Here is a 13,261-nt window from a genome sequence, read left to right on the forward strand (position 1 = left end):
AGAGGCAAAACGACTCCCATGTTATGACCGGCCTTGGCCAGAGCTTGCTAGTAGTACTCAAACTCCAAACTCAACTATAATTACTTAAGGTGAGGATTAGAATAGAAGGATCTTCTGATTCCAGCACTTCTTACAAACACATGTCTATTTATTCTTGCCAAACCTTCTGTGTGATTTTAACAAAATGCTTACCAGGAGCCTAGTCTCCAATACCGGTCTCAAAGGCCAAGAGATAGATTATCTGGTCAGTTTGAAGAGAAACCACTTAGTTTACTCAGCAAATGAGGGACCATCTTTAGGGCTTAAGACTCCTCTTAAATAAATGACCTATGGTTAATTATTATCTACCCAGCTCTTATCCCTTAATCTCTAGTTTGAAATTCTCTGGTAGTAATTGCTCCTAAACCTATGCCTGTAATCACAACTGCAGACAAAAGCAGGTCCTTCTGCAGCAAAAATGTCCTCATTTTTTTTCACACTATACTATGATATTTAATTAGTGCAATACTAGTTTTCCTCCTTACAGGGATAATTGCACATTTACGCGTATTTTTCAGGTTGGAGAACTTTGTTGTGAAGGCATTCTCTAGAAGATGGAATGCAAACATGTTCTGTTAACCATTTATGACTTCAATCATTACTATCACTGCATCTTCCGCAACACAAATGCTGAGTTATACATTATGTATATTTCCAAGAACATTAGATCAATGTTTAAACAGACTAGTATGAATGATCATGTTACAGACTTAAAATAAGCTGAGCTACAGGGTAGATGCCATAACTTCATTTAATATTGATAGCAGCTCAATTTAAATTTTGAAAAAGCAAATACATTTAATAAATTTGGTGTGAATTATTACATATTTTGATGGAACTACTGTACAGAATGTATACATATATAAATCTATAGATAGAATTATATACATTTGAGTATATACCACATACATATTTTTTCCACTCACATTTTTCTCTTTAGTAAAACAAAGCAGTTTTACTGTACACAGAAGTGCAATGCTACATTAAGTCCTGAGTAATTTAAGGTATCATTAATAAACTGCTATAAATTCTAGTTTTCCAGCCAGAGATCCAATAGATTCTGTAACAAAAAATGTGAATAATACTTAAAAATATGCATTTAGCTTTGCGTTCATTTTGTGCTTAGCAGAAAAAGCTCAAGAATGCACAGTAGCCATTTAGATTTGGGAGAATGTTCTTGAATATTCAAGGTTAAATAAATATCCTAATGGTAGGGATTTATAGAAGTTTTAAGTGATGTTGTCTACATCCAATTTGTCAAGCATGGAAGACTACAGTCATGATTGGATCAAAAAATCCCTTTTGCAGAATATGAAATTCTGTGTAAACATCAGTGTTTGGGTTTTATATAAAAGTTCTGATTCAAATGAGGGAAAAAAAGAAAAAAATACAATGAAATAATTTAAAATGCTTTTCTTGGAATATAGCCAGCCACATGGAAGAAATATAAAAAATACGAGTATATTTTGGTGAAAGAGGAAACCAGATGAAAGTCATTTAAGGGTGGTCTGGTAAGCCACCCACTTTGGGAGGTCCCAGGCTGGCTGGGCTCAGGGAACCCACGATGGCCCAACCACATCTATCTTGCCACAGGGGACGAACTTTGCTGCGCAGTGAGAAGGAAGCACTGTGGGAAAAGGCCACGTTCAACCGCAATGGAACGGTAACGGCTGCCTGTCAGGGCCACATCAGCAGGCAGAGCATCCCATCCCCAAACTCAGGCACTAGGTATGGAAACGTGAGGTGGCCCGGGCCCGCTGCTGCATGTCTGTCTTCAGCAGGAGGAGGCAGACCCGGATCCTCGCATGGGGGAGCTGCCCTGCATCGGAGCCCGCTTCGACGAGAAGGCACTGCTGTGGTGGTTCCTCCATCACCCCTGGCTCTACCCCGTCCCGTGGCTGCTGTAGTCAAAGACTCCTTTCTTGAAGAATGGTGAAAACTCACAAATGGTATGTTTCGAGAGAGTCAGTCCCACTTTGTTGATGTGGAGGGGAGATGTTGTGGACTGGAGCATCACGCTGAAAAAGTCCCTGAGGTATTTCTGTGGAAGAGACAAGAGTTAAGAACATGGTCAATTGGGAGGTCAAGGCGGGTGGGATCGCTTGAGCTCAGGAGTTTGAGACCAGTCCAGGCAACATGGAGAAACCTCATCTCTACAAAAAATAAAGAAATTAGCTGGACAGGGTGGTGCACTGAGGCAGGAGGATCACTTGAGCCCAGGAGGTAGAGGCTGCAGTGAGCTGTGATGGTGCCACTGCACTCCTGCCTGGGTGATAAAGCAAGACCCTGTCTCAATCAATCAATCAATCAATCAATCAATCAGAATACGGTCAAGATACTGTTGGATGGTGTCAAGAAGAGAAAAAATTTCCAGAAACAACTTCCCACCCACCTGGAAAGTGCTATCATTGTCATTAAAACCAGCACGTGAGGAATGTCCTCCACTGTCCCACCTATCATCAGACCAACCACAGAAGATGGAGTCACAAAACACATATGCACAGAAGAAATATCTTTGGCTCAGCACTGATTCTGGGCAGCACTGCCTCAGATCTACAGCAGACAATGCCTAGGGAAATGTCAAGGGTGCCAGGCACAGGGGATCTGCCTCTCAGCCACAGTGTCACTAGTTAATCTCTTATTTAAAAAAGTCATTTCCTCCCCGCTCCCAGTTACTCATTAAATAGAAAGATGATTAAAAAAAAAAACAAAAACAAAAAAGGCCGGCCATTTGTACAAGGTTAAATGTGCTGCTTACTGGTATTTTAAAATTGCACAGTCAGTACCTGTTTTGAATCCTTCTTATAAAATAAAGGGAAAGCAATACTGAGGACAAGAGGGTCAGTTCCAAGTACTGATATTTACAGATCTTTTTGCATGTCCTATAATCATCAACAAAAAGGAATCCTTACTACAATTACTTGCTCCAGACCCCTGCTGCATGTTTGTTGCAACATTATCTGCCGTTTTTGGCAGTGAGAAAGCAAAGCATATGTGAGACTAGGCTCTGGGAACTGGGGATAAAATCAGATGTGGGAGCTGGAGGGATGTGTTCAAGGAAAAGAGGGCACACAAGAATAGTTAATATATTTTAGGCCAGGCAAATCTCATTTGTAACAGAAAATGGGCTGGAGGGAAGGGGTTAGACCCAAACCTTTATTATTGTCTCAGTGTGCTTAAAAAACCCAAACAACCCTGGCACAGTCTTAGGAATTACACATAATAATTCTGGACTCTGAGTAACAACAAAAAATTTGTGAAAGCAACATGGCCTAAGCCTGGAGCAGTAGTTCCCAACAAGAGGCAGTTCTGCCCCATAGGGTGTTCAGCAGTGTTTGGTGGCAGTTTTGAGTGTCACATAGGGGGGCACAGGCAGTGCACCTGGTGGATGCTGGCCAGGGATGCTGCTAACATCTGCCAAAGCACAGGACAAAGAATTATCTGGCCCAAATGTCGACCATGCCACAGTTGAGAAGAGGAAGTAGAATTTAGCTACCTCTATGAATTGCCAACCTGAAATTTCCTTCTGAAAGAAGACATTCTACTCAACGAGAATTTGTTAATTCTCCTTCAAAATATTAATGAGGACTACTAATAACAACACTTGTAAAATAACTTAGTTTCTAAAAATCTTCTAACATCCAATGTTTTACACTTAATGGAAGTAAAACTGGTGCATGATAAATTGTACTTTTTTTTTTTTTTTTGAGATGGAGTCTTGCTCTGTCTCCCAGGCTGGAGTGCAGTGGCACGATCTCAGCTCACCACAACTTCTGTCTCCTGGGTTCAAGCAATTCTCCTGCCTCAGCCTCCTGAGTAGCTGGGACTACAGGCATGTGCCACCATGCCCAGCTAATTTTTTTGTATTTTTAGTAGAGACGGGGTTTCACCATGTTGGCCAGGCTGGTCTCAAATGCCTGACCTCAAATGATCCACCCCCCTTGGCCTCCCAAAGTATTGGGATTACAGGTGTGAGCCACTGCGCCCGGCCAGATAAACTGTACATTCTTTAAATGTATAACTTCATGAGTGCTGACCCATGTGAAACCACCATTAAATCAAGATAAATATTTGCATCCCCTTCAAAAGTTTCCTAAGGCACCTAACTTTATGTTATCCTTACACTTGGCCTGGAATCACATCTTCTTCTGGTATTACCCATTTCCTGGTAAGGAAGCTATTGCCAGGAGAGGTGAGCAAGGCTAGTAATCTAGAGAGAAGACTTGAAAGCAAGTATTCTCAACTCAGGATGTTTTTTCTTGTTCCATATCCCTAACTTACTGGTCTCATGGTACCCTCTCAAGAAACGATCCTGAAATTGAAATTAGGTATTGGTAAGAAGTTATGAAAATCAACTGCTGAAAAGTGAAGATCTTAATCTTAGTAATTATTTTTATCAGAGGGGCAAAGAGAGACCTGACTTCCACTTTTCTGCGGGAAGGGACCCTGAGAATATCAACTTTAAAGGGACTTGAATTGCATCAAACAGGGTCACCAGTATATATCGTAGACTACACTCAACCAGCCAATGCTCGTGGTGCAATGCCTGTGCACAACTGATTGTTCTGGGAAGATCAAGGGTGAGATGATTTGGAAAACGGGAGATGCAGAGCTTGCTGACTTGTGCGTGGAGCCACTGCTCTTTCACAGTTTCATGCACGATAGAGCAAGGCTCGCTGCACAGGCCTCATCTCAGGTAGCTCCTGTGGGCTCCGGCTTCAGGTCTCCCACAGGCTGCATTAACAGGCAGGCTGATGTTTACAGCAAAGCTGCCTTCAAGATGAACTCTGACAGACTGGAAGGCAATTTAAATCCGGGAGCAGATGTTATATCAGCATTTGTCATAATTAGTACACAAAGTAGGGTCCCTATAAAGGGCCAATAAAGCCTAAAGGGTATAATGAGAAGAGAAGTAAAAGTTAAAAATATAAATGAAAGGAAAAGAGGAAGTATTTGAGACACCTCCCTTCAAGAGCACCACCATAAGAAGAGAACAATACAACTGTCAGGTAATGTCTTTTTCTTTAAATAAACTCATTAGTGTTGTTTGACAAAAACTCCAGATAGAGTGATCTGATTTGACTAATTCTAAACATTACAGAAGAGTTTTCTCTTCGCAAAACAAATTTCTGCTTAAGGAGAATTAGGCAGGTTTCGCCTCCTTTACATAGCCTGCTTCCTTGGTGCAAAGAAATGATTTGATTAGGAAGCGTTCTTTGCAGCGACCTCAAAGTGCTCTAAAGTCTGTTAAGATGAGGCATGACCTTTGTTGGCCATGTCCAGAGCCACATGCTTCAAATGGGCTGAACAAATTCTGGCAAATGAAAAAAAAACAAGGGACTGGGGCTACAGCTGGGGACACAAGACAGAACTAAAATTCTAGAAAGTTCTTAAGGTCACAGACAGTGTCTCATTCTTCTCTGAAGCCCCCTATCATCCCTGGAACACTGCCAAGCTTAGGAAACGTGCTGAGAAGAAACCTTGCTGATTTTAATTAGTTATCTTTTTTGAATTAAAGTATATGCACAGAAAACCACACACAAGTGTACAGTTGAATACAGTTTCACAAAGTTAATATATCTATGCCATCAGCATCTAGATATGAATTATACAACACTTCCAGCCCCCAGGCAGCCCTCCTCGTACTCCCTCCTCCAGTACAAACCTTCCCTCAAGGGCAATCGCTATTCTGATTTCTAGCACCAGAGATTCGAATTGCCAGTTTTTGAACTTCACATGAGCGGAATCATTTGGGATATACTCTTTTGTGTCTGGCTTCCATGGCTTAATGCCATGTCTGTGAGATGCGGCCATGCTGTGTGCATAGCTGTGGTCTGTTGAGTACCAGCACTGTGCAGTATTTCACATCTGAACAAAACCACCGATTGGCTTTAACACAGGGATAAGCGTTGGTCACCGCTTTGGTCCTTTAGTCTGAACTCTTCTTCACTAACGAAATCTACTTCCCAATATTACTGGTGTCTGATGAGTCAAGTTTATCACTATCCTTCCAATAAAGAACTTTCCTGTAGAGATTTACACTCAAATCTAAGCTTAGCCAATGTACTCGAACTCTGCTATTTTATGTACATATTATATATATATATATATAAAATATTTAAAATATACATACTTACCTAACAACACACATTCATATTAGTAATTTTTATTGCCTGTGCTCACAATGTTTTCCACAGCATCTGTGGCTGAAGGGAGAAAATTAAAATCCCCCTGTCAAAGCTATCCCTTGTTGTTGACCCCAAAGTCACCGTAGCCCTCCCAGGATGTGAAAAATCAGTCCAGGTGTCAAGCTGCATCTCCCCAGGTCAGCACGCTTTATAAAAGAGCATTGCGAAAACTGAAGGATATTAGGAGTTTAAGTGACTTATCCAGGTCAGAAGGGCAAAGTGGGAAAAAGATTTGTGAAATCCAATATCCAATCTGTTTCTGACTTTCACAGGACATTTTCTCCATTATAAAAAGAAATAAAAGCAGGCGTATTTAAATCTCTAGCACGTCAGGGACCACAGAAGGCCTGCAGCTCTTGCTCACCTGGTGGACAGTGACACACCTGAGTCTTTGCTTTGTCAAATGTCCTGTGTCAGGGCCACTGAGAACAGCAAAAGCACCTCCTAGGGTTGCACAACATTATGGCCCTGACTTGGATAGTTGGAGGAGGAAAGTCAGATTAAACCAAATCTTCTTTCAATATGATTGCAAACCAGAAATAAGATGGGATGGCGGAGCCAAAGGGGGCCTAGGAGAGGGTCTGTCTCACAGTGAGTGATCATGGGAAAGAGAAGAGGCCGAGAGAGAAAGGGGGCCACAGAGAGACAGAGGGGGCTGTCTAGGGGAGGACAAGAGAAACAGGGCTGGGATGGAGGGGAAGACAAAAGGGGTGGAAATGAAAAGGAAACCAAACCAGCACAACAACGTTGGAGACGGGTACCCATGATTTATTTGTTTACCAAGCTGGCAAAAAGAATTTAAGAATAATAAGAAATATATCAGATATCTATCTAGGTTATTTACTTTTTGTGACTTGGACCAATACTGATGTAGGTGTTTTCTTATCAATACTTTCAGAAAATCAAATTTAGATGGCTAATCTTTACGGTATATTTCAGTGCTGACATAGAGTACCTCGATTTCATGAATTGCCTTTCTTCTATAGGTTTTGGGCATATTTTGTTGCTCAGGGGCAGTGAGCAGGGGGTACAGGTAACTGGGAGACATAGACCCCCATGGGTCTGTTCCAAAGAAAGTGTGACCCTGGCACATGATGTTTAAAATCCCCCCAAAACAAACAAACACAAAATCCTGTACAGGACTATGAGCTTTTAAAGTGGAGGCCAGAAGACATGAGCAGAAGAAGGGGGGGTGTGGTGATATGAGAGACACCCTAGACTCAGGCTCCTGCCTGCCACCCACAGCGCCCACCATCCCCTGCTTCTCAGTCAGGTCCCCTCTGCTGAGCCACACGGTCTCTCACCGGGCAAGTCTGTCTACACCGGGCATCTTAGCTGCTTGGGTCAGATGCACTGCCTTTCCTAGGCCTGATGGTGCTTTCGTGGGGACCAGTGGGCACTGGTTCTTCAGACTTAAAAGTTCCTTACAAACACGGGGAAGGTCCTCTTTCTCTGCAAGGCTCACGCTCTTCTACAGGGAGCCAAGGCAGCTCAGGGAATGCTTTGATATCTCCCTTACAGTGCCTTGGTGGGCACTGGCCATTCTCTGACTGCCCTGTATCCATTTCCCTTCCAAAACAGCAGCCCAATCCCCTTCTGAAGAAACACCTTTCCCCTCTCTGGGAATTTGGTTAACTGGTTGACTTAAGGCATAGGACAGATAAGCTTTTCCCATGATATTCTGGGTGGACACCTTACAGCCAAAGAGCTAATCAAGCTACTAGCACTTGGAGTCTCCTGGAACCAAGGGTCCTTTGGGGGACACCTCTTCCAGATTGTGTAGCTGCTGTTATGGAGCATTTTCAAGAGTTTGAGAAATTCAGGAAAGCTGGGCAGTTTCAGGAGAGCCTTTGGTCTCTGTCCATTCCCAAGGCTAGGAGCGAGTGATTCCATCTGTTTACTGTGGTGACAGTCATTTTCTACTGTTTACCATCAAGTTAACTAACAACAATCTCACAGCGCTGGCAGGGGGCAGACAAGGGTCAGGAATCAGAAGAAACCTTCCTTGTAGAACACAATCAAGCTCCTCCAGGGCTAGTCTATGCTAAGATGGAGGTATCTGCCTATCACGCTCTTCTCTTAGGAAGAGGTCGATCCTAGGAGGCTCTGGAGAATCACATTTCAGATAGGTCAGGGTATCCCGGTAGTCCATCCACAGCTAGGCCTGAAGCTGGAAGGCTCCTGCCCCAGACCCTGATCTACACATAGCCCAATCTTTAAATTTCCAATGCCATTTCAAAAGACAACTACTAAACATTATCAATCTTTTGAATCAAAACACAGGCTAATATGGTCTACTGGCTGTGTTAATAAGTTCTGAAAGGCAAAATGAACTCCCTACAGCAATACAGAGTAATTCAGCAAGAATTTAGTCCATTATATTAGAGCTTTAGCATGGCACCTCAATTAGTTTATGCATCAGGAAAAAAAATTGAAAATATGATTTGCTGCTACATGCTATTCCATTTAGACATTCTTGAAGGTCATTATATTACTATGATTCATGTGTGACCTACAATACAATTTCAGTCTGAGCTCTGCCTGAAAGGAAACATGCTTTGGAGTTACTGGAAAAATGTGGGCAAAATCTGGCCTTTAGGCAGCTTCTTTTGGGTTTTTCTTTTGAACTGTGAATCTTTTGGGTGAAATGCTGGTTTGCTCACAGGAACTAACCATGGATTTCATAGTCCATCCTGGCAAAAACCTGTGAAGTCAACAAGGAGCTGCATGGTGTGGCTTCCCCCCTCTCTTACACCCATTCCCTTTTAGGTCTGTGACCTTGAAAGAAAGGACAATTTTAGACCAGGGGATGGAGGGAAGGAGGGGTGGTGTCCAAGTTCAGCTAACAGTCTGAGCAAGAGAGCAAGGCCAAGGCCAGCCTGTGCAAGGATCTGGGTGGGAAACAGCAGGATGTGAAGCAGAATGCAGAGGGCCTTGAATATGGATTCAGCCTGCAGGTACTTCGTACAAAGTTTCCGGTTCATGAGCTTATGTGAGCCCCTAAGACACCCTTAGGAGAGGGACAAGAATGGATGTCCTTTGTTTACAGAGGAAGTAACTGAGATTCCAAGAGGCAGTGACTTGGCTAAGGTCAACAGGTCATAAGAGGCTGACAAAGTGACCAGCTCTTCAAATGTAGGAGAAAGCCATTATTGCCTAATTTAATTCTGAAGGTTCAAGCCCGTAAGCCTGAAATGTAACATGGCCTTTCTTTGGGGCTGTCCATACTATGCACATGCAGCCTCCCAGAATTTTCCCTGAATTTCAGTGAACTGCTGCGTGTGTGTGTGTGTGTGTGTGTGTGTGTGTAGAAAATGCAAGAATGAGAATTTGGGCCTTCAGATGCCTTTGAAAGACCTAAGCCTCCTTATCTGCTGGCTCTCTGCCTTCTATTTTAATTATCAGGGAGATAAAATTGTGACCATTTTATGTTATTAAAAAGTTTCTGTTTTAATAGGGCTCATGACTATAACTGCAGCCTACTGCTTATTTCATGTGCAATATATCACCTCAGGCATGTCATTCTAATGATTTTTCCGGCCATCTCATTGTTGTGAGGTCCTCTTTATTTTACAAAATTTTAACATAAATCTATAATTTAATTTAAAGTTACTGAAATTACTAAAATTGAAATGTTCTTTAAAAATGTAATGGACCTTTATCCACCTTTCCATAGTGACATATTAACAGAGAAAGGAGTTCAGTGGCATTCCTCATTCTCAGAAGTCATTAACCATGGTGGCGGCTTAAAGACAAGTATCAGTCTAGTAAGACTTAGAGGTCTCATTTAACTCGCGGTACTTGGAAAATTCATCATCCACTGATGGGCCCTGAAGATGGATCAGGCCTGAATGGAGCTACTCAGGGATGTTTCTAGACCTGAAAGAGTTCAGGTCACCCCTGGCTATGTATCACGCATCGACCCAGTGTGGTCAATATGATCCATACAGTCAAGTCTTCCCAATTCTAATCTCCCATAAATTCAAGTCTAAATACCTCTTGTTGGCTTTTTAGGAATCCTAAAGTTTGGCTACACTGGGTCAAATAGGCTGGGTTCCCTTTCCAACATGCTCCCAAATGTGCTCCACACTCCAACGAAATCAGGACAGCTTGGTTTGGGTAACTCATCCATCCAGCGCAGTCACTGCACACGTGTTCTCCAAGAAGCAGTAAGCCAGGCCTGGGTATTGAGCTGAATGAAACAGACACGGTGCCTCCCCTCCTCCCCTCACAGGTGCATGCTGGCTGGCACCATCCTCCACTGCTCAGAGTCTCTCCTTCTTCCCATGGGTGCTTTGCTCCCATCATCTAGATCCTTCTCATCTTCCAAGGACTGGCTCAAGGTGTGCTCTGTACTGACTCCCTTCTCTTCAGACTTCATTCATGCACCCAATAAGTACTTACTGAAAGCTTTCTACACACCAGTGTTAGGCTAGGTGCTGGGCATTCTTTTTTTTCTTTTTCTTTTTTTTTTTTTTTTTTGAGACAGAGTCTTACTCTGTCGCTCAGGCTGGAGTGCAGTGGCATGATCTCAGCTCACTGCAACCTCCGCCTCCCAGGTTCAAGCAATTCTCCTGCCTCGGCCTCCTGCGTAGCTGGGATTACAGGCATGCGCCACCATGCCTGGCTAATTTTTGTATTTTTTAGTAGAGATGGGGTTTCACCATGCTGGTCAGGCTGGCCTCGAACCCCTGACCTCAGCTGATATGCCCGCCTCAGCCTCCCAAAGTGCTGCGATTACAGGCATGAGCCACCGCGCCCGGCGGTGCTGGGCATTCAACAGCTAATACTACTCAGTTCTTGCGCCAAGTAACACAGTCCTGCTGCCTGGGAGACAAGTAGGTAAAGCAGTAATTACAACTAAAATATGACTATGAGAGAACTGCAATGAGGTGACTTGGGACCCCAAGGGAAAGGAAAGGCTGTATGCCTAGTCCTGGGAATTGGTTACTTTTATGCCAAGACCCATAGGGTGATGAGAATCAAGCAGGTGAAGACATTGGAGGAAGATACTGGAGGAAGCCTGTTCTGGGCAGAGCAGGAAGCAGGTACCAAGCCTAGCAGCTGGGAGGCAGGGCTTTGGGGCATCACCAATTGTCTAGCATGACTAGACCAGGCCCACAGGCACAGAGGATTCAGCAGATAGGACAGACTCCTGGGAAGAGGACTGCTCCCGGACCTGGGCTCTGCCAGTCCCCATGCTGGGGGCCCTACACAGTTGGGTGGTGGCACTGTGCGCTGGTGGTGGTATCTCTTCTCTATGGTGAAGTCCTGCCAGGTCTTCAGGAAGTCTCTTCCAGCTGCCATACACAATTGTTGGTCAAATGATGCTTATGATGCCAGAGGACTTTCACGAGTCTCCAAATGCTAATCCCCAACTTCTACTTAGTCTACCACTTGCCCGAAGGTACTTGAAACCACCATAAAACGTCATTGGAACCTCCAGTGTGAGACTTTCATTGTGTTCATTGCAGCAAGTTTGGTGTGCCGACACTTGCATACCTTTTCCCAGCCTCTGTCAGTCTAACTCAGGGCAGGGTAAGCTTTTTCTATAAAAGGATGGATGGTATACTTTGGGCTTTGTAGGCAAAGAGGTGAAATTAAGGATATTATGTAGGTGTTTATGTAATAAGAGAGAAACTTCCGGCTCCACCCCATCCTGTTTTCCTGGGGTGGGCTACCCAGGGTGGAAGGCGCATTTTGCACCCAGTGCTGGGCAGGCCACTGTCATGGTCAGTTTCACTCTCTGCCTGGTGGTGCCAATCCTAGTGTGCCTCCCTCTTTGCACAGAGCCTGGCCATCTCAACTGGGGCAGCTGACCAGAGGCAAGACAACTTCCCAGACTGAGACTCTACTGCTTGGTGACTGGCAGTTGCCAACAAGTCCCCAGTGTGTAGGCGGTGACCAGCACAGGCCCTGGGGAGCAGCGAGCTGTGGCTGCCAGCTGAGTGCCGGGAAAACAGGCAGTGAGCCCGCCAGGTCTCCATGGATCACAGGTCTAGCATATTCAGGCCATGCTCACAGACAGTATGAAAACAGGTGGCAAGGTGGGTGTGACCTGAGGGCCTATATCAGTTTTCTATAGCTGTACAACAAATTACCACAAACGTTGTGGCTGGAAGCAACACCTATTCATTAGCTCATGGTTCTGTGGGTCAGAAGCCCTGCCACAGTGCAGCTAGCCTCTGCTTATGGTCTCAAGGGTTGAAATGAAGGTGTTAAAAAGGCCGGGCTCCTATCTGGAAGCCCTGGGGAAGAACCACTTCCAAACTCCTTCAGGTTGTTGGGCAAATACGGCATTCTGTAATCACAGGACTGGGGTCCTGCCTGAGGTTCCCTTGCTGACTCTCAGCAAGGGGCTGCTCTCAGCTCCTAAAGACCACCTACATTCAGTGGCACCCAGCCTCCTCCACATTTGAAGTCAGCCATCAGATTCCCTTCACGCTTCTGCGAAAGTTGTAAGATTCCAAAGACAGTAACTTGTGTCAAACCCTGGCAAGCGGAGCTGGGGAAGGCCATGAAGAGAGGGCTCGCATGCTTGATCTGCCTGATCACGGGAACTATCACAAGACATGAGTCACACCAGGACAGCCACTGGCACAAGAACAGCTAGCTAATTACACAGGAACACCTGCCTGGCACACTGTTTTGCAAGCCAATCTAAAACTGTAAGGACCTAATTGTACCTCCAAGATTACAGGTCCTACCTGGCAACTACTGATATTTGCCACTCAGAACTTGCCAGCCCTTGCAAGCTGCCACCAGCACCATAAGCTTTCTTTCAAAACAACTTGCAAACCCTTCTCCTTCCCCAGTAAGCCTCAACCTTTTACTTTTTTTCCTGGACATTGCCAGAGGCCACCCTGGTCTGTATGTATGTCCTGGATTGCAATCCTCTCTCTTGCATATTATCCCAAATGAAACAAGTTTTACTTTCACTCTCTCTTTTTTCACACTGACACTTCAAATCTCTGCTTCCTCTCCTGTTACCAGGCAGAAAAAACTCCGCTTTTATGGGGCTCGCATGATTAGAC

The 13,261-nt window shown here is 44.3% G+C and overlaps 1 protein-coding gene across 5 annotated transcripts in view; it reads right to left on the reverse strand.

Moving 5' to 3' along the window:
• Positions 1–767: 767 nt before the first annotated feature.
• The window catches only part of KIF16B (kinesin family member 16B), a 302,734-nt gene continuing 290,240 nt past the window's right edge, over positions 768–13,261 (reverse strand). For all 5 annotated transcript variants that reach the window (XM_003810588.6, XM_055105088.3, XM_003810587.6 and 2 more), the window contains one exon: positions 768–2,080. In XM_003810588.6, coding sequence (XP_003810636.1) covers positions 1,922–2,080 — 159 coding nt within the window. In that variant the 3' untranslated portion in view covers positions 768–1,921. The remainder of the gene's footprint in view (positions 2,081–13,261) is intronic.

This window comes from Pan paniscus, chromosome 21, assembly GCF_029289425.2.
Source record: "Pan paniscus chromosome 21, NHGRI_mPanPan1-v2.0_pri, whole genome shotgun sequence".
Classification (NCBI taxonomy): Eukaryota; Metazoa; Chordata; class Mammalia; order Primates; family Hominidae; genus Pan; species Pan paniscus.